Raw genomic sequence first — 21,829 nt, forward strand, 5'->3', positions numbered from 1 at the left:
TGGACAGTTCCTACTTCTTGCTGACCTCCTTCTAGCCTTGAAGTTGATGAGTTGGCCCCTAGGACTCTTCTTAGCTTATCATATGGCCGCTCCTTTTTATCCTTAAAAATCTCAACTTAAATCTCTTCAAAAAAGTCTTCTCTGACCACCTGTCTGAAACAGACATCCCACCCCGCCCTTGTTACTCTGTCACAGGGTCCTATTTATTCTTGGAACTTTTAAAAGTAATCTCGTTTGTTTCCTTTTTGTCTATCTCCCCTCACAGAATATAAGCTTCTTGAAAGCAGGGACCTTGCCTATTTGATTTTTCTTTGAATGCTAAATAGCCTAACACATATTTGTGCTTAAAATAGATTTATTGAATGATGAAACACACTTTTGATAAGTATAATCCTACCTCCTCAACATACTCACACACAATCACAAAGTTAAAGGCTCTCTCTTTTGTTTATTTATTTTTGACAGTAATAGGCCTCTAACTTTGAGATAAGTGGTTAAATAACAGGTATCAGGACATACTGGTAGGTTATTGCCAGGAACCCATAGTTTCTACTACCATCTATGATCACAAAGAGAACAATGGACATGAGATCAAAGGGCAGGGGTTGGAATTCTGGCTCAGACTATTTAATAGCTCTGGACCCAAGGCAAGTCACTCAACTGCTAAATCCTTGTTTTCTCATTTGCAAAATGAACTGCCCTATCCTAACAAATTGAGGATTAAGTGACATTTCTGTGAAGGCCCTTTGTAAACTGCTAACCACCACAGTAATGTGAACTACCAGCATCAAACATTCCCCCTTCTGTGGTCTTTCCTGAAAGCACATAGCTGAGGAGAAAGGAACCTTCCCAAGTCCAGCCACAAAGCAGGCTGGTTAAATCCCAGAATCTGTAGAGAGGAGGTCCTCACTAAACTGAGGGCCCCCTGAAGGCATCTGACTTTGTTAAATTACAAAGGGCAAATTTGATTCAATTTTTGAGCATCCCCTGTCCAGTGATACTTAGAGGGCTGCTGCTTCTTTACTGCTACACAGTAATCATCATTTAATAGGAAAACCATTTAATTTCAAGATTTAAAATGACCTACATTGCCATATTTCCTCACTTCTCAAGAACTATATTAAACAGTTTCAAATCATGAAGGATGAACATGATAATTCAATTTATTCAGGTTTGCCATACCCGAGGGGAATGGCATTGAGCAATGGTGAACAGCAGATAGTATCCACATTTCTTCCTGGTTAGTTCATAAGACTTTCAAACCCATACTATGTTCTCCCACTAAAGGTTTGTAGGTCAAGGCAGCCACACCATGCTTTGGTGTAATTTAACAGTCTGTTCTGCCATCGGGAAGCCAATTGTGAGGCAAAGTGGTTACCCTGGTTTGGCCCTGGTCCTTCTCCTTTGCTTTTTTAGTAACTCCCTCACTGCTGGAATGACACACAACCAGTGTTTGCCAAGAGGCAGGAGGACAAACTCAAACCACCTTTATTGTGAGACTTGGGAAGAATCCACAAAACTGGGTATATGGTAAAATTATTTTATGTAGAACTGTTAGGATATGATGTAGGGACTCAGAATTGCACAAAATTCAAACAGCATAAATAAAATTAGGCAATCATCTGGAAGAGAGAGAGGGTCAGACCAGCTTGCCTGTTGTAAATGCATGCCTGGTCAATCCCAGAAACGTCTAGATCAAATTGCCTTTGCTGGTTCCGGGTAGCTCAAGGCGCCCCTGGGACTCTACCTCAACATTGTGGAACTTCTCTCTGTGGGTATTTCTGTAGCACAGACCATCTTTGACCTAATTACCGTTCTATATGGACTGCTCCCAGGACTGGCTACATACTCTGTAAAGTCCAATGCAAAATGTAAACGCGGGGTCCCTTGTTCATAAATTATTAAGAATTTAAAAAGGTGACAGCAAAGCAGTAAAGCAAGTGTGGGGTCCTTCTAAGTGCAATGCCCTGTGTGGTTGCATAGATCCCCTGCCTGTGGGGCCAGCCTTGACTGCTGCAAGCACTCCGTTGATGACTGAGATGGCTGGAAACTCACAGTCCCACCAGCAGGACAGCATCAGCCCATGCCACATACACAAACCAACTTGCCTGGATCTTTGGAAAGGGAAGCGAAAGGGTGATAAAGACACTGAGACACTCTGCACCATTCCAACAGGGTAAGCCCTTCCGCTAAACTGAGAAGACAGGAAACAAAACCTGTGCAGTAACTATAAACTAAGCTTTGCTATGATGTCTTCTTCTGTATGTAAAATGAAAGATCTCATATGATTAGCAATTCACAAGAATCACAGTCATGGCCAGACTGAGTTCCAAGGGCAGAGATCAATCCACTGCTGACTCCTAACACCGACCACAGTGCCAGGCACTAGTAGTTGCTCAGTAAATGGCTGCTGAATGTACAAATGATTGACAATAGCACCCAGACCATCACAATGAGGTAGAAAAAAGGGGAGGCTATTTGACGATACAGTCATTGCTAAATGCATCACACATTATAAAAGGCTGTTATTTATTATTGCATCCTCACAAGAACCTTTGTATTAGGTAGGACAGGGAAGGTTGTTCCCATGTTAGACTCAGAAAGGCTAAAGGACATCTCTAAGCTAAAATGAATGGAATTGGGACTTGACCAAGCCCTCTGACTCCAAGTCCAGTGCCCTCTCCATTCCACCGTGAAGATGACAATACAGAGTAATAAGGAAGAAGCCTCATCATTTCCCCTCACCCTACCCACCCACCCAGATACATAAGATTTCTCCTCACCTATTCAGCCGCTCTGTTTCCACCTCAAACTCTCTAATTTTGCTTTCTGAGATGGCAGATCCATGTGAGTAGAGTGTTTGGAAGATCTCTTGGATGTTGGAGCAATCCTGAAGGGAGTGGGCCAGGTGTTCTGCCACGCTGCTGGATACCTGTGTGAGTGAGCATTAATTCCCTTTTTTTTCTTTTATTGTACTTTAGATGAAGGTTTACAGAACAAACTAGTTTCTCATCAAACAGTTAGTACACACATTGTCCTATAACATTGGTTAACAACCCCACGACACGTCAACACTCTCCCTTCTCGATCCTGGGTTCCCTATTACCAGCGTTCCTGTTCCCTCTTGCCTTCCAGCCCCTGCCTCAGGTCTGGTGCAGCCCTTTAGTCTTATTTTTTTCCATGGGTCTGTTCAATCTTTGGCTGAAGGGTAAACCTCAGGAGTGACCTCATTACTGAGCTGACAGGGTGTCCGGGGGCCATACTCTCAGGGTTTCTCCAGTCTGTCAGGCCAGCAAGTCTGGTCTTTCTTTTTGAGTTAGAAATTTGTTCTACATTTTTCTCCAAGCTCTGTCCAGGACCCTCTATTGTGATCCCTGTCAGAGCAGTCAGTGGTGGTAGCTGGGCACCATCTCATTGTTCTGGACTCAGTCTGTTGGAGGTTGTGGTAGATGTGGTCCATTAGTCCATTAATTCCCCTTTGGACAGTGTCTGTTGCTTCAGGATTGCTGCGGCATGCTTTGCAAGGAAAGCAATTTAAAGCTGACATTCTTTGAGAATCAGGCATCAGGAAATGTTTATCCTGATCTTTCTCAGTTTGTATAATTTAATTCTAGTGTAAAAAGCTAACTACTGTGAAAGCTGTACATAAAACAGGATCAAAATACAGCTGCACCCTCCAAGTATGTGCTACTAGGCAGCAGGACAGAGGAGATCATAGTCTCTACAACTTTGGATGGGGCAATGGTGGTTCAGTGGTAGAATTCTCACCTTCCATGTAAGGGAGCCAGGTGAATGTGGGAAGAAGGAGAAACCAGAGTTGATTGGTAGGAGGAAAGCCTCCCTGAATGCAGGAATTAATGAACAGTAAATGTGGGGCTTTGGTGGCTCAGGGATAAAATTCTTGCCTTCTACGCAGAAGACCTGGGTTCACATCCCGGCCAACGTACTTCATACACAGCCATCACCTGTCTGTCAGTAAAGGCTTGCATGCTGCTATAATGCTGAATAGGTTTCAGTGGAGCTTCCAGACTAAGATGGACTAGGATGAAAGGCCAGGAAGCTACTTCTGAAAATCAGCCAATGAAAACCCTATGGATCACAAGGGCTGATCTCTTTGTGCGTGGGGTTGCCATGTGTCGAAGACTGACTTGAAAGCAGCTAACAACGATAAAACTGGAAGTTTGGACTCTCCTCTGCCTTCCTCTACTCCAGGCCATTATCTCTGGTTACTGTAGCCAAGTAGAATGGCTGACTCCTTTATTTTCACAATCTGGTTTTTTGCATGATATCTAATGTATGTAATTTTCGCTCAATGCAAAATTCTAAATTAGGGCTTTAAAAGTGCTCTTCAGGCTGTTTCCAGCCCCGAGGATCAAATAGCTGGTTCTTCTGGCCTCATTTCCAATCCTAAAAAGTATCCCTAAGGGAACTGGAACTACTCCCTTTTCACCATCCATCAGCTCTTAAAGCTGCAAGGGCTCACAGGCTCTACAAATGACAACTCTGGGTCTAAACTGGGAAGTTCTGGTCCTTCATCACACGGGGCTACACTCCAGAGGCAGCGTTCATCCTCACTGGAGAGCACATGCCCTTTCAAGAGGGTGTAGGAGAGGTAAAGTTCTTTCACAGCTTCATGACTCAGTCTCTGGGGTAGCAGGGTGAAAGAAAACAGAAACTTCACGACTTTCATCTCCAGCACCAGTAACTAGACCTAAATCATTTTTCTGAATAGTTTCCAGTAGAGAGAAACAAAAAACAAACAAAAAAAATTCCCTTAGAGCTGAAAAAGAATGTACCATGTGGAAACAGCTATACATTTTAATCCGATCCTTTGGAAGGATATCAAATATGACTTATTATTATAATTAACTGGTTTACTGGAGGTGAACTTTGGAAGTTCTTCCATCGTCTGTAAGTCACTGTCTGGGTAGCTCTCTTGGACAGTTTCTTGTTTTGCCTGTTGTGAACACTTACCCCTATGCTACTGATTTCTGAGCCCAGGACTGGCCGGTCAGACGATGAGGATTCGGACCTTGTCTTTGATAGCTTCACCCTCTCAGCAATCTTAAAAATCAAAACAAACAACAAAATGACCAAAAAACTACACATCATTCCCCAGATAAACTTGTTCACGCTGTTTATACAGCGCTACCATTTAATCATGCCAACTAAAATGATGAATCAACAGTTCACTTGTCTGCCTTTTCTACCATCAACTTAACCCAAGGTTTCTCAACCTCAGTACTACTGACATTTTGAACCAGATACGTATTTGTTGTGAGCACTGTCCTGTGCATTGTAGGGTATTTAGCAGCATCCCTGGCCTCTTCCCACTAGATTCAAGTGGCAATCCTTCCACAGCCATAAGCATCAAAAAAGTCTCCAGACATTGCCTAATGTCCCTTGGAGGGGAAAAAAATTGGCCCTGGTTGGGAACCACTGGTTTAAGCTAACTTACTGAACTTGATAGTTGAGAACCAACTGTATTGTAGAGACCAGTAAGGTTACCTGGCAAGAGGACACACATCACATTAACAGCCTGTCCATGGGAGACTCAACCAATGCATGTAGGGGCTGTGGCAGGGCTTGGGTGGTGCTGTTTCTCACAACTATCATAGCCTGCCTATCGCAATCCATTTTTCTGCTGACAGGGCTGTCCATCTTTTGAGCAGGGAGATCACTGGTTCAATACTCAGGGTCCCTCACTGGGATGAACCTTAGTCCTTGAGAGCAGCTCTCCATCCCCCCTGAAGTATTGCAGAGCTTGACAAAATGTCTCACTTCCCACAATGACTTGTCAGCGGTGACATTCTCCAGCCGGTTGATTAATGAGAGCTGGCATCCAGGTTGCAGCCAAGAGAGACTTAAAACTATTAGTGGGTTATCTCTCCCTGCAGCTCTGGTAGAGGAGCCCTGCACTAGACCCTGGGGAAGGCCTTGGGGCCTGGCTGAGCTAATCGTGTGCCTGCACAGCCTGCGTGCTTGGTGGAGGCTGGTGCTTCCAGATACCAGGAGGAGTTCCTGTCCGTCCACAGGAGCTCACCTTGGCGATGGGAATGTCATTGCTGCTGCTGCTTGTGCTCAGCTCTCCAGTGCTGGGGTTAATTGGGCGGTTAGCTGAAGTCAGGCGGCCAGGGCTGGAGGGACCTGTGGCCTGCACACTCTGTAGTCGAGTTTGGAGCTCTCGAACCTGAAATAATAGTGACTTTAGATACATTTGGCAGTTTCCCTGGCAAAAGAACCAGATTGGTGGATGGTGGGCTTTTATTTACATGAAGGGTTCAATATCACTGAAAAACTAAATAGGTTGCATCCATATAAAAGTTACTGTATTCCTAGCTAGACCTGCCAGTGACCATCATCTGTTCTTCACAAGTATGACGTGGGCATGCTATCTAAGTCACTGAAAGCTTTTAGCAGACAATGTTTGAGGAATGTGTATTTTATTCAGCCCTGTGTGTCTGTAGATGGAAACCCTGGTGGCTACGACTGCTAAACCAAAGCATCAGCAGTTTGAATCCGGGTGTGCCTTGGAAACTCTACGGGGCAATTCTACCCTGTCCTATAGGGTCGCTATGTGTCAGAATCGACTTGATGGCAGGGGTTTGTTTTTTTTTTTTTTTGGCTGAGGTGTCTGCAGATAGAGGATCCCAGGTGGAATCTCCACTCTCACGGGACTTGAAGCTCAGAGAAGGAAAAAGATAATTTCAATACAAGTGCACGTGAGTGCTGTAAGTATCTGTCTGGAGTGCTATAAAGCAAGAAATCAAACTCAAGTTGATGCTGACTCATAGTGACCCTACAGGACAGAAGAGAACTGCCCTATAGGGTTTTTAAGGCGCGACTGGCGGATTCAAACTGCTGACCTTTTGGTTAGCTTCTGAGTTCTTAACCACAGTGCCAGAAAATGGGAAGAAGTCATTTGACCTAAGGTCGTGCACAGAAAGCTTAACAAGGGTAGCAGTACTGGAGCAGAGGCTTAAAGGTGCACAGAGTTACGATAGACAAGGGAGGGCTGGCTTTGAGAAGGTAGCATGGGTGATGGGGAAGAAACTGCACAAGCATCACCAAGACATGCTATGCTTGAAGAACTGCAGGTTATTCAGTCTGCATGGTTTCAAAGAGAGATCTGCACTGGGAGGGAGCACAGACTAAGAGGAAGGGTCAGTGATGGCACAAACAGCTTTTCCCCAAGTGACTTCAAGATGGGCTTGTCCCTGGGATAGTGGGAAGGAATATCTGAATAGCCTCATTTAAAGAAGAAACACAGTGCCCTTTGAATGACATTTAAAACACACATTTACCCATTCAGAATTCCAATGCTCAAATTCTGCTTCTCTGTGGTTATGGCTCAGTGACTGCCAAAGGGAGAAGAGTTAAAATAAGTGAAGGTAGCTGGTAGAACTTGGGTTTTTCTGATTAGCTTGATCACAGTTTTATTGTCATGGTGGAATGTCTACCTTAAAGGACGAACTGACTACAGACCAAAGGGCCCTTGTAAATGGGCACCAGACATCTAAGGCAGGGCTTTCCAAACATTAAGGAGTACCAGTATCCTCTGGGAGGCTTCTTAAAGCAGATTCCAGGGCCCCCTCCCCAGAGATTCTGATTAAGTAGGTCTAGGATGAGGTCTCAGAATTGCCATATCTTATAAGCTCCTAGGTGATGCTGATGCTGCCGAACAGGGGACCACACCTTGCGTAGCACTCATCTAAAGGAGTCTCAAGGCCATGCAGCACTTAGTCCCAGAGACAGGAAGAACAGAGCCACACCCCTGCAATAGCCCTGACGCCAAAACCCTTCTAGGCAAGGGTAGAGAACAGGCTCTCGTGGATCCACTCTGAAAGCTAATGGAAAGCTTTTCATATATGTCTTGGATGTTTCCATCTTGCTAAATTAGGAACCAAAAGTAATTGAAATTTCAATAATTCATCAACATATTAGAAGCCAAAGTAGGAAAATTCCCTCAGATTAAATTGCACTCAATAGTGAAACAGCTAAAAAAAAGTCTAACGTTCTGCTGTGGCTGCCAGTCACTGTGGGTTGATGGAAATGTGTATCATCTTCATAACACGCCAGACACAGCACTGACCTCAAAATAGTTTAAAGCCTAGAAAAACATATGCTTGTGGAAGCCAACTGGTATTGCTGATGAGAGATTACAGGGCTCGTTTTGGAATGGTCCCTGACAAATCCAGCACGGGCAGCCTGTTTGAATGCTTTGGGTATGCCGCATGGCAGAGGGTTAGGGCTCTTCTTCCCCTCAGGCCGGCTTCCTGACACCAGGGACACAAACCTTCTGAAAGGGAAACCTCCCCAGGGTAGACCATGGATTCCAGTTTCTACTGCTGGGAAAGTCTGAGGAGGCCCTGAATAGTTAACGATGTTAAACACCATCACTCTGAAACCTAAACGGTGTCTGAATTGTACACGGAACAATCACCGGTCTATTCCTAGAATCCCAATAAGCCCGCTTGTCTTGCTTTTTAAAAAATATAAATTTTACAAAATCTACATTAAAAACCACCCATGTTTTAAAAATGTTTCTTCTTCCAATCACAAAAGTAAAACATGTTCACTGTGTAAAACTTAGATGACACAAAAAAATAAAAACAGAAAAACTGTCAGCATCCTCACTATACGGAGATGATTTCTTCTAGTTATCTTCCAAAGAGCGTGCACACACACATGCACACACACGTGTGTGCGTGCTTAAAATGATTTCTAAATCAAAATATCCATTCTCACTTAAAAATCTTTGGACCCAGAGAATGTCTTTGAAAACTAAAGTATGATAAACACGCCTATTTTGGGCTATGCTTTATTATTTAATGATGATCGTTAGCCAGTGACAAAAAAATCCAGCTGACGAGTGTGTAGTGAGCCTGTCATAGAAACAGAGAGACAGCTGGGCGAGGTGAACAGGGTTCTCCTCCTCTTGATTTTGGGGGAGAGGATATTATTTAAATTTAAAAGAATAAATGCACCAAAATGAAGTTCCCAACCAATTTGCTGGTTAAGCTTCAGGTTTGTCATACTGTGGCTGCATGTTGCTAAGATGCTGGAAGCTATGCTGCCAATATTTCAAATACCTGCAGAATCACCTATGGTGGACAGGTTTCAGCAGAGCTTCCGGACTAAGACAGACAAGGGAGAAAGGCCTGATGATCTACTTCCGAAAATTAGCCAGTAAGAACCCTGTGGATCACAACAGAACACTGTCTGATATAGCACTGGAAGATGAGCCCCCCCCAGGCTGGAAGGCAGTACACAAAGGCTGCAACTATGGACTCCAGCATACCAAGGGTCATGAAGATGGCACAAGGCCAGCAACATTTCACTCTGTTATGTGTGGGGTCGCCATGAGCCAGAGCCAACACAATGGCAACAACAACCGGCTTGGGAGAGGGGCAGAGACACAGCTATCAAAGTCCTCACTTTTGTTCTCACCTATGTTTCAGCAGGGATACTTTTATTAAAGGAAATATGGTCCTCTCTACAAAACAAGTATTTTCGAGTCAGGGAAGAGCTAGAAATCATGGCTAACCTAAGGCAGGGACTGATACTTATGGAAAAATCATTGATCTTCCTTCATAGCCTTTCTAATCTGAGAAATGATTTCAGCAGCCATTTTCTCATTTCTCTCAAAGTTAGCATATAGTCAACGCCCATCTAGGAAACAGGAGAGAAGTTCATTCATTATATAGATTGGAATCCTGGTAGAATATGAAGTTAAGATTTGTGTCTTCCAGGGGCTCAGAGTCAGGCCGATCTTTGCAATGTGAACCGTACTCTGAAAAGGGATACCAAGAAAGGGGTGTAGAATTGTGGAAGAAGAAATACCTCTGCCTGTGCAGAGCAGGAAATGCTGGAAAATTTAATCTTGAATGTTGGTAGCTATTGACGAAGCAAAGAAAGGACAGAAGGCAATGGAGAGGCTCTGAAAGGTTTCAAGTAAGGAAGTAATATTAAAATGTCATAATCCTGCTTCTCTTGGGTATATCTTAATGACTCCCAAAGGGAGAAAAAGGTTTTATAAAGATCATTTGATTAGAGAAGGTAATGGATTGTAGTGTGGAAGAGAAAGGAGATGATTCAAGAGGTATACTGACAGTTCAGGTAAGAATGGCAAGGGCCCAAACAGTGAAGTGGGAATAAAGAGGGCAAACTCTCGACCAGCATTGTCCAATAGAACCTCCTGCAACACTGTTCCATGTGGTAACCTCTAGTAGCCTGTGGATACTGAGCACTTGCCATGTGCCTACTGCACCCAAAGAACTGAATTTTTAATTTCATGTGAATTTTGCATGTTGCAAGCAGCTACTGTATTGGTCAGTGCAGTTCTGGAACTATTCAAGGAGGTAAAAAATACCCAAATTTGTGGCTGGGATGACTAGGCAGATCATGGTGCCACTCAGCAAAGTGAGGAAAATGTGAGGAGTTGATTTTTTCAGGGAGAAATGGGGATGCCGAACCCTGGTGGCACAGTAGTTAAGAGCTCAGCTGCTAACCAAAAGGTCAGCAGTTCAAATCTACCAGTCACTTGTTGGAAACCCTATAGGGTTGCTATGAATTGGAATAAACTTGATGGCAACAGGTTTTTTTTTTTTTTTTTTTAATGGAGATGCCAGCTTCGGACATGCTGAATTTGAGGAAACTCTCAGGCAGATGAGTGGGAATGTTCAGTCAACAACTAGAAATATAAGTTTGAGGAAAGGAGATCAGAACTGGATATGCAGATTTAGGCATTTTGGGTGTGGGTAAGCCTGCCCAGGGTGGAGGTGGGTGTGGAGATGGGGGCCTACGAAAGCTAGAGAAAGTGAAAGGTCAAGGTCAAAAAGAAAGGCAGTAAGGGGACAGGAAGAAGGGGGTACCTCTTTCTGTGGGAGGGATGAAGAGGAGAGGATGGGCAATAAGAAGGGTGAGTTTGCAGATCAGAGAGGGAGGATGGGAAACAGAGGGGTTCCCTTCTGATGGTTTCTATTTTCTTTAAAAGACTTGAGGCTCTCTGCCAGGAGTGAGAGAGAAAATAGCAGATGTCAGAAATGAGAAAGGAAGCTGACTTAGGAGTCCTCCTCCCCCGTCCCCGCCCCCCCCCGCCCCCGTCCCCAAAAGCTTACACAGCAACATTGAGAACTTAGCTGAAGGCTTTTATTCAAGATGGTAGACTTAGCAGTGATTTCTTCAAACTCTGAAGACCTCATTAAAATAACAGTAAATAATAAAAAAGAATTAAAACCATAACAATGAAGAGAATGTGTTTGGGGTACTAGCAGAAACAAGATTTTGGCACATACCTAGAAGGCAAAATGAAAGAGAGTTCTAATGCAAGAAACAGAATGGACAAAGTCAAATTCTATAATACATATGCAAAGAGAGGTGGCCAGTCTACCCAGAATAACAATGGCAGGGTTTAAGATTCTGCCTTGGCAGGTTTTACGCAGGACAAGAATGAAAAGTAGAGCTGAAAACAGGAGGAGTAATTGGACACGGAGCTGAAAATTTCCAGCACTGCACAGCCTCAGCTGAAGTAAACAGGCACTCCTCCCATTAAAAATGCATAGAAATGCTGAATAAAAAGGAACAATGAGAAAGAAATTCATTGCCAAGGTTAAAAGAAAGACAGCAAAATCTCCAGGTGTCAAAAATAAAGCTGGAGAGGTGAGGAGGGAGGCAGTGCTGCACCAAGAGAGCCAGGCCTGGAATGTGAGTGCTGGGAGGGGCAGGGAGGGAGAGCCGCCCCTGCAAGTCAGGCTGCTGGAGCTGTTCCTCCCACACAAAGCCTGGAGCCTTCCTGCCCCGCCCATCTGTGAAGAGTGGACTCAAAGTGCTGCCCATAGGCCAAGAGGAACTCTGGGGCTGTGCCGGGGACCTGTGACACATTTGGGTGTGGTGTCCAAATTTATATTATCTGCATATTGTGGGTTCCCAAACTTACAAACTAACCTTGAAAACTGGTCCGGATTATGCCAGGCCACCCACTGCCTCAGAGGCCTTATTTGTAAATCATCTAAAATCACTAGGGATCACGGGACCTAAGCCTCCAGTGACTGAAAGCCCTGGAGACCCAGGGAAGACAACTAGGAAGCTGCCAGACACGGAAGGATAACTGCAGAGAGAGGAGGATAAAACAAGAGCGCAGCAACATAAATCAGGAGAGGAAAGCACCCTAGAAGAAATTAAAATGAAGCAATCAGTAAATTGTTTTAAAAGAAATACACTTAGAATCTTTAAAAAAAGAATCATATACATAAATAATAAGGAACTGTGAAACAAAAATAGATATCACATAAGAATAGGTAGATGAGAAAAAGGGCCAATGGAAAATGTAGACAACAAAATACAACCCATGTACAGGTTTAACTCTAGACTGGATAAACTGAAAAGAGACCTGGCGAATTAGAACACGGTATATGAGCGACTCGATGGCATGGGGTTGGGTATATAGACATTAACTCAGAAATAAGCATGGGGGAGCTAAAAAAAACCCACCAAACCCACTCCCATCGAGTCGATCACGGACTCATAGTGACTCTACAGGACAGAGTAGAACCACCCCATAGAGTTTCCAAGGAGCACGTGGTGGATTCGAACTGCTGACCTTTTGGTTAGCAGCTGTAGCTCTTAATCACTATGCCACAAGGGGGAGCTAAAAAGAGATAAACTATGTAAGTGTACTTCTTTAGTTAAGAGACGTAAGTGATGGACTGAAGCTCCAATATACTTTTATTTATTTTTTTATGTGTAAGGACGCAATATAAGTTTCAAAAAGGTACAATAAACCAATGGATTATGGTGGCGGTAGGTACTTTGAGATGCTAGCTAGGAGCCCTGCAAGTGGGCTGCCAGTTTTCCATTCCTGGGCTACACTGAAGCATACTGTCATGTACAATATAATCCTAAGAAACCTTTTAAACTGCTGGAAATGGAACCTAGAACGTATCTCTAAGCCAGCCATTTCAGTTTGAGACCAAGTCATGGCATATGTCAGTCTGTCAAGGATGCTGTTATTCCCCAGGCAAACCTTAGAGGTTGAAATAATATTTTCTTGAAAATTCGTGCACCAAAGAAAATTTAGCTATTTTATACACAATAAATATTAATACTTTCTCAGGTAAGCAGATGAATTATCAGATTTAAATTCTGACTCCTTTGAAGACAGCTGCTATTCAGAAATATTAATTAAAACCCAAGCCCTTACACTCCTCAGTATGTTCACTACCAGCTATTAGAGATTCAACATGTTCTTCTGATCATTGTTTTATTTTCTTATTTTCATCTTTAATCAGTTCATACGCTCAGTATATGGGCAGTATTTTTTGGCTTTGTAGTGCATGTTTGAATCTGTTTTAATAACGTGATTAACTATCACTTTTAAAATCTGTGGATATGGCCATTTTGAAATGTTTTAAACTCAGGAAATTTGATAGCTTTTTTATAGATTACCTGTAGAGATTGGAACTGCCAAAAAATAGCTTAAGCAGCCCTTTGGGTATTCTAAAATAGGGATACCAACATACTTTTAAAGGAGTTCCAGAGGAAGAGAACACAGGGAGTGACAGAGAAACAATATTTGAAAAGGAAATAGGCAAGTTTTCCAGACGTGAAGACAGTAGGTGTGGCAGCTTTACAATATACCCATAATTTCTTTGATACTTTCTCCATCAAGAGGTAGGGATGCCACGTGACTTCTGAGGCTAGAGGCAGTGCTGTTTCGTCTGGCTTTCCCTTAAGATACTCGCCCTGGGAGCCTAGCCCCTATATTGTAAGGAAGCCCAGGACACTTGGGGAGGATGCTTGTGGGAGTTCTGGCCAACAGCCCTAGATGACAGCCAGCCTCAACCACCAGACATAGGAGTAAGGAAATATTCAAGGTGATTCTGAAGTAGGCCACCATCTGACTGAAAGCACATCAGACCCCAAGTGAGAACTGCCCCAACTGAGCCCAGTCAATCTCAGAACCATGCAGGAGAACAATAAATGATTGTTACTTATGTCTCTCAATTTGTGGTCATTTGTTATGCAGTTATAGGTAACTAGAACAGTAGGAATAAAAAAAAACTAACTTCATATCTAAGACACGCTGTAGTGCAAATGCAGGGGGGAAACAGGATAAAGGGATAATTTAAACGCGATCTAGAGGGACAGGTACCTTAAGCTCTGAGGAAAGGGCTGTTTAACTCACTACTGTAACCGTCAATACCTTGACCAGTGTGCGACAGTCCTGGTCTCAATAAAACGTTAAATATTGTTAAAAAAAAAAAAAAAAAACTGTCTCCCTAAAAATCCAGTACTCATCTAGACTACTGTGGTAGGCTGACTAATGCTCTCCCCAAAGATGTCCACATCCTAATCCCTGAAATCTGTGAACATGTTGCATGACCAAAGGGAATTTGCAGATGTGATTAATTAAGGCTGCTGCGATGGGAAGGGTATCCTGGATTACCCAGGTGGGCCTAATGTAATGAAAACGGTCCTTATAAGAGGGAGGCAGGAGTGTCAGAGATTTGAAGACAAAGACTTGCTGGCTTTGAAGATGCAGAAAGGAGCATGAGTCATGGAATGAAGTGGCCTCCAGAAGCTAGAAAAGGAAATAGATTCTTCCCTAGAGCCTCAGAAGGAACACAGGCCTGCTGATACTCAATTTTGCTTCAGTGAAACCCATTTTGGACTTCTGATCTCTACAACTGGAAGATAATAAATTTGTGTTGTTCTAAGTTGCAAGATTTGTGGTGATGTTATAACAGCAACAGGAAACTAACGACAACTGTTGTCAAGAGTGGGGGCAAAAATGAAGGCATTCTCAGACAAAGATTAAGAATTTACCATCCGTACACCTTTGCTGAAAGAACTTCCTAAGGACAGATGGTTTTCAGAAACAAGACAATTAAACTCAGGAAAAGAATAGGATGAAAGCAACAACGATGAGCACAAAAACTGGCAGGGATGTAAGGGCAGAAGAGACCTCCTGCACTGCTGGTGAGACGATGGACCAGTGAGCCATAGTGGAGCTCATTGCAATACTAGGCCAAAGTAAGGATACGCACACCAAGATTCAACAACCTCATCCCTGGTGTGTATTCCAGAGAAATTCTCACATGGAATGGAAGGAGACATGCACAGGGTACGTATATGCACTCGAGTGCTGTTTATGGTAGCAGGGAATAGTGGGAGGCAATCCTAGTTGTCCACCAAAGTGAAATGGGATGGGTGGCCACAGGAGAATACCAGGAAGCAGTTAGACACATCAGACCAGGTGTATATGCAGCCATGTGGACAGCCCTTGAAATTAGAGTGCCGAGGGGAAAAAAGTTAGCCTATAACACAATAATATTTATGGGAATTAAAAATAACACATAAACCACTGTGTATCTCATAAGGACATACACAAATGGGGGAAAGAAGTGGGGTATAAAAGGAAGAATAAATTAAAAGAGGGACCTTGCAGAGACTAATGATGAGTGTGCCTCTAACTAAGGAATGTAATTAGCTGATCCCTCCGTCCCTGAAGGCCAAGTTAAAAAAATAAGTAAAATAAATAAAGGGGTGAGAGAGTAAGAGCACAAGAGATAACGTGCAGCCAGAGATCGAGATGCTGGCAATTAAGAATTTGGTGCCAAAGAAGACTCAGCGGTGTTGGCGTCAGAAGTGAGTTTCTGGAACAGGGGAAGTTTAATGAAAATGTAAGGCTCGGGCTAGTATAATAAAGATAGGTCAGCTATAGGGACACACCAGTCTCCCAGGGCAATTGTAGGAGCTCAGACCAGGCGACTGAATTAGCTGATGAAGTCATCTGTGAATGCAGTTCGCAGCAGATGAGTGACAAGCAGGAAGGAAAGGTGACGGAGTCCCAAGTAGGATTAGAAACGTTATTATTAGCCATAAAATAATGAGTCTGTTTCACTTACGATATGCAGCAGTGCTCACCGGGTAGTTGTAATTTCAGGCAATTAGGCTGTAATTCATAATTTCACTGTGTAATGGAGCTGGGTGAGATGAGATGACTTCTACACTGTAGAAAGTTGGGAACCACCAGGCTGGAAAAGCTCCACTTAATGAGATTTAGGCCATTGTAGTTCTGGGAAAACTGCTTCCTAAAAGCCCAGGGTCTGCAAGTATTTTGCAGAAAACCATTCCACTATTGCAGATTTTAGAAGACTTTTCTTGGAGCCCTCAAATAAGTGAGAAATCAGAATTTATTTATAGAAATTATATATTCGTTCCTATAAATCTCATTTACATGGTATTGCAGGAAATTAGTCTTTTATTGTTAATGGCAATTTAAGTAGGCTGAAAACGAAAAGAAAGACTACAGAATAGAAAAAAGGAAAGCAAGGCCAGCAGCGTTCTCATCTCTGGAGATTTGATAGGTGTATTGTTTCCTCTTTGTTTTATAGCCTGCTAAAGAACCTGGAACTGATTATCATAATGGTTGTGTCAGGAAAAGGTCAGTGTTCTGGCTGTCTTCCTAATTTCTTACCAGCTTTCCAACAAATGGAGTCAGCTAAACAGCCTGAGTCCTCACATGAGCAGGGAGGCCAGGGATAGATAAGCCCACACTGGGGCCCGACAAGTGAAAAAGTTACCTCACAATTTCCACGGCACGTATGTGCATAAAGCTCGTTTACAGTGACTAGGAACTGTTTCCAGAGAAGAGGTGAAGGAATCATAGTTCTGAGGATTCTCTGCCTTGGATCCCACTTCACTTCCTCAAACTGCAGAGAGGAGGGGTGATGTGTTCTACCAACGATGCTCAGGTCTAGATAAAATACTGACACAAACAGCTGCGTCTCTCTGAAACAAAGCTGATTTTGCCTTCACTTAGTGCTGTCTTAGAACACCCGGAAACTTGACTTGCGGAACCCAAAGGAATGCGTACCACGTAACTGTAATAGAGGACGTTGTACTAACTTGTGGTCTGAGCGGAAGTAAGGGATAGAATGGGGAAAAGGGTGAAGACTAAAGCATAGGAAAGTAGCCCAAACAATAGAAAAATGGAAACTGCATCTCATAATAAGGCTATTATAGAGTTCCAAAAAAAAAAAAAAAAAGAGTTCCAGGGTGGTGCAAATGGTTCAATGCTGGACTGCTAACCAAAGTTTGGTAGTTCAAACCCATCCAGAGGTGCCTCAGAAGACAGGCCTGGTGATCTGCTTCTGAAAGGTCAGTCTCGAAAACCTTATGGAGCAGTTCTACTCTATATACATAGTGTCATCACGAGTTGGAATTGACTTGATGGCAACTAACAACAAATAATATGGGCCTTGAGTAAGTCCTGCTTTGCCCTTGGAGGTGCCTGTTTTTAGTCTGAAAACGCTCAAAGAAAATGTTAATACTACCAATATATTAACAAGTCCTTTTAAAAAAACAAACAAACCCTGTTTTAAACATCAAGCTCTTTCAAGCTTGCATTGGTAAACAGAAAAAGGTGGTACAAGTCTGCCTTCATTTATTGGATAAGCATAAAGGTTCTGTGCCGCGCCTGCATTGCCTCCTTGCCTTTGGAGCCCCACAGCCGCCATGTCGGGCTGGACACTTCTCTCTACTCTTGCTTTCCCTGCTGCAGTGACCCAGGTGCAGGCAGGCTCTTCACAGCAGGTAGGTTCCTCCTCAGATGTGGAGTTCATCAAGGCCATACTGCAGAGCCAGGAGTGAGTAGAAGGTAGCAGAACAGCTTTGGTTCTCGCTTCTGCTTACTCCACCAGCAGAGGGACAGCTGGAGACCCTGGAGAAGCTCTTGGGCCCTGTCCAGTGGGTGCTGCAGGACACTGCCTCTCCCTTCCTGTCACTGAGGTGCCCTATACCACTTTGTTGACTCAGTGGCTCACAGAGGGGTCTGGGCATATATTCTGTAAAAGAGCTGCCTAGTGACTCTGATACACATGTTGACAGCCACCCCAGGATGGATAGCAAAACTGCCTGTTTCTCTGGGACTTGGATTCACATCCAAGCCTATTTGGTATCACACTCAAAGCAAAGAAGCCCGCTGTGTCAGAAACATGTACTGCTCAACAGATAGCCACGTGGTGCTACTCCATATTTCTCAGTTCCTTATGGTTGGGTGGAGCCATCTGTCTAGTTCTGGCCAATGGGCTATGAGCTGAAGTATTTAGGAGCCAGGTTAAGACCCTTCGGCTCTACAGCTAGTAATGTTTTAGATGTTGGCTGCTCTCAGCCTGGTGCCTGAGTGAATATACAGAGCAGAGCCATGTTACTATTCCTAAACCTGCATTGGACAGGTAGTGCAAATGAGAAACAAGCTTTTTTGGTGTGCCATGACACTGAGACTTTGGGTGTTCATTTGTTACTGCAGTATAACCTAGTCTGATTCTGACTGATATACCAGCCAGACATAAGAAGAGCCACCTGAGACCCATTGAGGATACAAGAGTGCAAGTACCGGAACCAGACTCCACTCCTCTCAGCCCCCTCCCACAGAGCTAGATTAGGGCTGGGAGGAATAGTGTTGAGACAGGGCTTGTTTTTACAAATCTATTATTAATTTGAACTTAGCTAATGTTGGCGTCTGCTTCCTTATCATAAATAGAAACTTCGAAGAAGAAATGGAATGAATAAGATATGAACGAAGTTCCATAAAGGACAAAAGAGAAGACTATGCCTTTATATGAATACCAGACCATTAAAGCTGGGAAATACAGATCATTCTCCCTAATCCTACTTTATTTTTGGATTGTTTAATTTGAAAATTAAGGAAGAGTACTAAAGAAAAAAAAAAAAAACCTCCTATACTTTCACTGCCTTGATTTAGCCTCTGTTAATATTTTGTTATGGGGGCAGTGATGGTTCAGTGGTAAAATTCTCACCTTCCATGTGGGAGACCTGAGTTCAATTCCCAGCCAATGCAACTTATGCACAGTTACCACCTGTCAGTGTGGCTTGTGTGTTGCTATGATGCTGAACAGGTTTCAGCTGAACTTCCAGACTAAGCCAGATTACGGAGAAAAGAATGAAGATCTACTTCTAAAAATTAGCCAGTGAGAACTCTACGGATCACAACAGCCCGGTCTGCAACCGGTCATAGATGGGGATGGCGCAGGACCAGGCAGAGTTATGTTGCACTGTGCAGGAATGGGGTAACCATCAGTCCATGCTGACTCAACAGCTAACAACAATATTTTGGCAAATTAGCTTCCACTCTATTTCCATGTATACACTTCTACATTTTAAAAATACGATTATATGAATACATTCATAAAAAAAAAAAAGAACACTACAGAAAAGTTCAAGTACCCTTTTGACCTACACTCCTAGGCATGCTGTCCCTTCCTCCCGCACCACATAATCTTTATGAGATTGGTTTATGCTATTCTGGTCTATTTAAGAAAAGCCGTAGTGGTGCAGTGGTTAAGCACTCAGCTGCTAACCTAAAGGTCAGTGGTTTGAACCCATCAGCCACACCACGGGTGGATATGGCAGTCTGCTTCTATAAGGATTTACAGCCTTGGAAACCCTGTGGGGCAGTTATACTCTGTCCCATAGTGTTGCTATGAGTTGGAATCAACTCAATAGCAATGGGTTTTGTTTGGGTTGGTATATTTTAAATACTTTCACACACACACATATAAATTCATAGCAAATACAATATAATGTATAAATTCATAGTGATATAAAGTAAATATGAAGCATTGTTCTGTAGTTCCTGCATTTTCCATACACAGACACTATGGTCAAGAAAAGCATCAGGGAGGGGAGAGGCAGAGTGGGAAAAGCTCAACAAGAGACCTCAGGCCAAATAAGGCTAAAACAGATTTGAGGGCAAAACAAAAGTTAGGTCTTTATTTTACCTACATTAGGTCACAACAATTTCACTTTCAAAAATTGTTACTGCTTTTTAGTTAAAAATATCAAAGTGATCCTGACTTAGCATGTAACAGGAGACAATCTAGACAAAGAAAAGGGCTGCCTCAGAGACAGACCACACTCTGGACATACAGTATGACACTGTAAATCTTATTTCCCAGTCAGGGTGGGCAGCCTAGTAGTGAATATATATTAAAAGTGAATTAATTAGTAGAAAAATACATACATGGCCAACCTTTAAGATAATTACTCTTTCTAAGCAGACCCTTCAGTTTAATTCTGATTCCCCTTTTACCAACTCCCTTAAGCATGACCACTAAACAAAGTGCCCTTGGAGATAAAGTGGTATGTGTACAAGGTATACAAATTTGTTGTTTGCATCCCATTAAGAAATTGACACCAATCAATTCAGAACAAATGGCTCTGGGGGAAGATCTTTGGGTCATAGAATAGGATACTCCATAAATCGCCCCAGTTGGTGGGTTCACGGGACAAGTGCCTGACCTGTGTGTTTTTCTGCACACTTGGGTGAACACAACAGCACTGGATGACCCCTCTGGGGTCTTTCCTGCACGAGAATGACTAGGAGTAGACGCTGTTCAGCCCCATCATGCCTCTCACAATCACAAACATAAAAGTGGCCCAAAGGAGTATAAAACAGGATTGTTACTTTTAAAGCTTATGAAGTAAACTGGCCCTCAGAGAGTGGCAACGTATGAAGGAAATTTCTCTTTTCTTCTTACCTTCATCTACCCTTCCTTTCACCCCTCCTCTCCACCTCCTTCCCCATCCCCAACAAAGAGGGACTAGGTGTTACTTTCTGTTAAGGAGGGTGAGTGAGAGGAAGGAAAAGGTCACTGAAGCACTATGAAGTTTACCTGACCTTTTCCTTAACCATGGAGCCAAATAACAGCCATTTAAAAATCTAGAGTTTAGAGTCCTCACTTATATATTAAGAGACTTTAGCTGAACTGGGTGATTCCACTTTTATTACATGTGTCTTATGAACACAGAACAATGAAACCCCTTCATAAAAATGATACTGTATTTATGTATTGAGAGGAACTCATTAGGAAATGACAGACACGTGCTTCTTATAGAAACACAGCCCTCCTCACTCTCAACCAAAATCTTCAGAAAGCCAGGCTAATGTAACTAACAATAAGGGTTTTTAAGACATTTTGAGCAGGAGTAGGAAAAGTAGAGAGGAAAAAAATTTCTGATTAGCGTGACTTTTATATGGTTCAGAACATTGTGTCATCTAGTCACTTAGGTTTACTATGGTGATGACCAGGGAGTCAAAGCAGACGGCAGATCCCAAGGAAAGAAGAAGCCAAGGAGATGTAGATGGAACTTATTCCTGGCCATGCTGAAAATACCCAGGTGGGCATGAGGTACAAGGCAGAAACTGCTACCACCACCTTATGCTGTGAACTGTACAACTCTCTGAAGAACTTGTCCAAAATCTCAGAAAGAACTTGTGTTTTGGCTCAAGTCTTTGATTAAATGGACCACAGATTCATGTGGCTGCAGTCACATCATGCTTGCTTTACCAAACAATTTGAGGAAAGTGTTTATCGTTTTTACTACATGGCAGTTGACCTAACAATCTATGTGAACAACACTGTACCCTGCCATCACCTGCCCCTCCTATGAGCTCCCGGCCACAACCTGTATCGACCCCGCTCTAGCTGCTGACACACACCATTGTAATGACCTCTTACTTGCCTGTCTCCCCAGATCCTTGAAGCCAGGGAACATGTCCTGTTCTGTCTGGTACAGAGGTAACACCTAGTCATGCTTATGAAACAAATGAATGAAGGAAGAGCAAAGTGCCTCCTTTCTGGTGTAATTAATTCTACCTGGCCTAAATTAAGCCCACATCTTCAAGTGTGAGGAAATGAATGGTTATTTTACAGAGCATGCAGAAATAAATGATTATCTCATTTAATAATGAACTTGGACCAATAATACAAATTGTCTGCCTGTTGTTCCTTAGTTACTGCTC

The 21,829-nt window shown here is 43.0% G+C and overlaps 1 protein-coding gene across 3 annotated transcripts in view; it reads right to left on the reverse strand.

Moving 5' to 3' along the window:
- MCC (MCC regulator of WNT signaling pathway) overlaps positions 1–21,829 on the reverse strand; it is a 542,131-nt gene that overhangs the window by 60,387 nt on the left and 459,915 nt on the right. For 2 of the 3 annotated variants that reach the window (XM_064275022.1, XM_064275034.1), the window contains 4 exons: positions 7,305–7,358; positions 6,044–6,190; positions 4,975–5,064; positions 2,784–2,932 (listed from right to left, as the gene is read on the reverse strand). In XM_064275022.1, coding sequence (XP_064131092.1) covers positions 2,784–2,932; positions 4,975–5,064; positions 6,044–6,190; positions 7,305–7,358 — 440 coding nt within the window. The remainder of the gene's footprint in view (positions 1–2,783; positions 2,933–4,974; positions 5,065–6,043; positions 6,191–7,304; positions 7,359–21,829) is intronic. The other variant, XM_064275031.1, reaches the window with a different exon arrangement.

This window comes from Loxodonta africana, chromosome 2 (genome assembly GCF_030014295.1).
Source record: "Loxodonta africana isolate mLoxAfr1 chromosome 2, mLoxAfr1.hap2, whole genome shotgun sequence".
Classification (NCBI taxonomy): domain Eukaryota; kingdom Metazoa; phylum Chordata; class Mammalia; order Proboscidea; family Elephantidae; genus Loxodonta; species Loxodonta africana.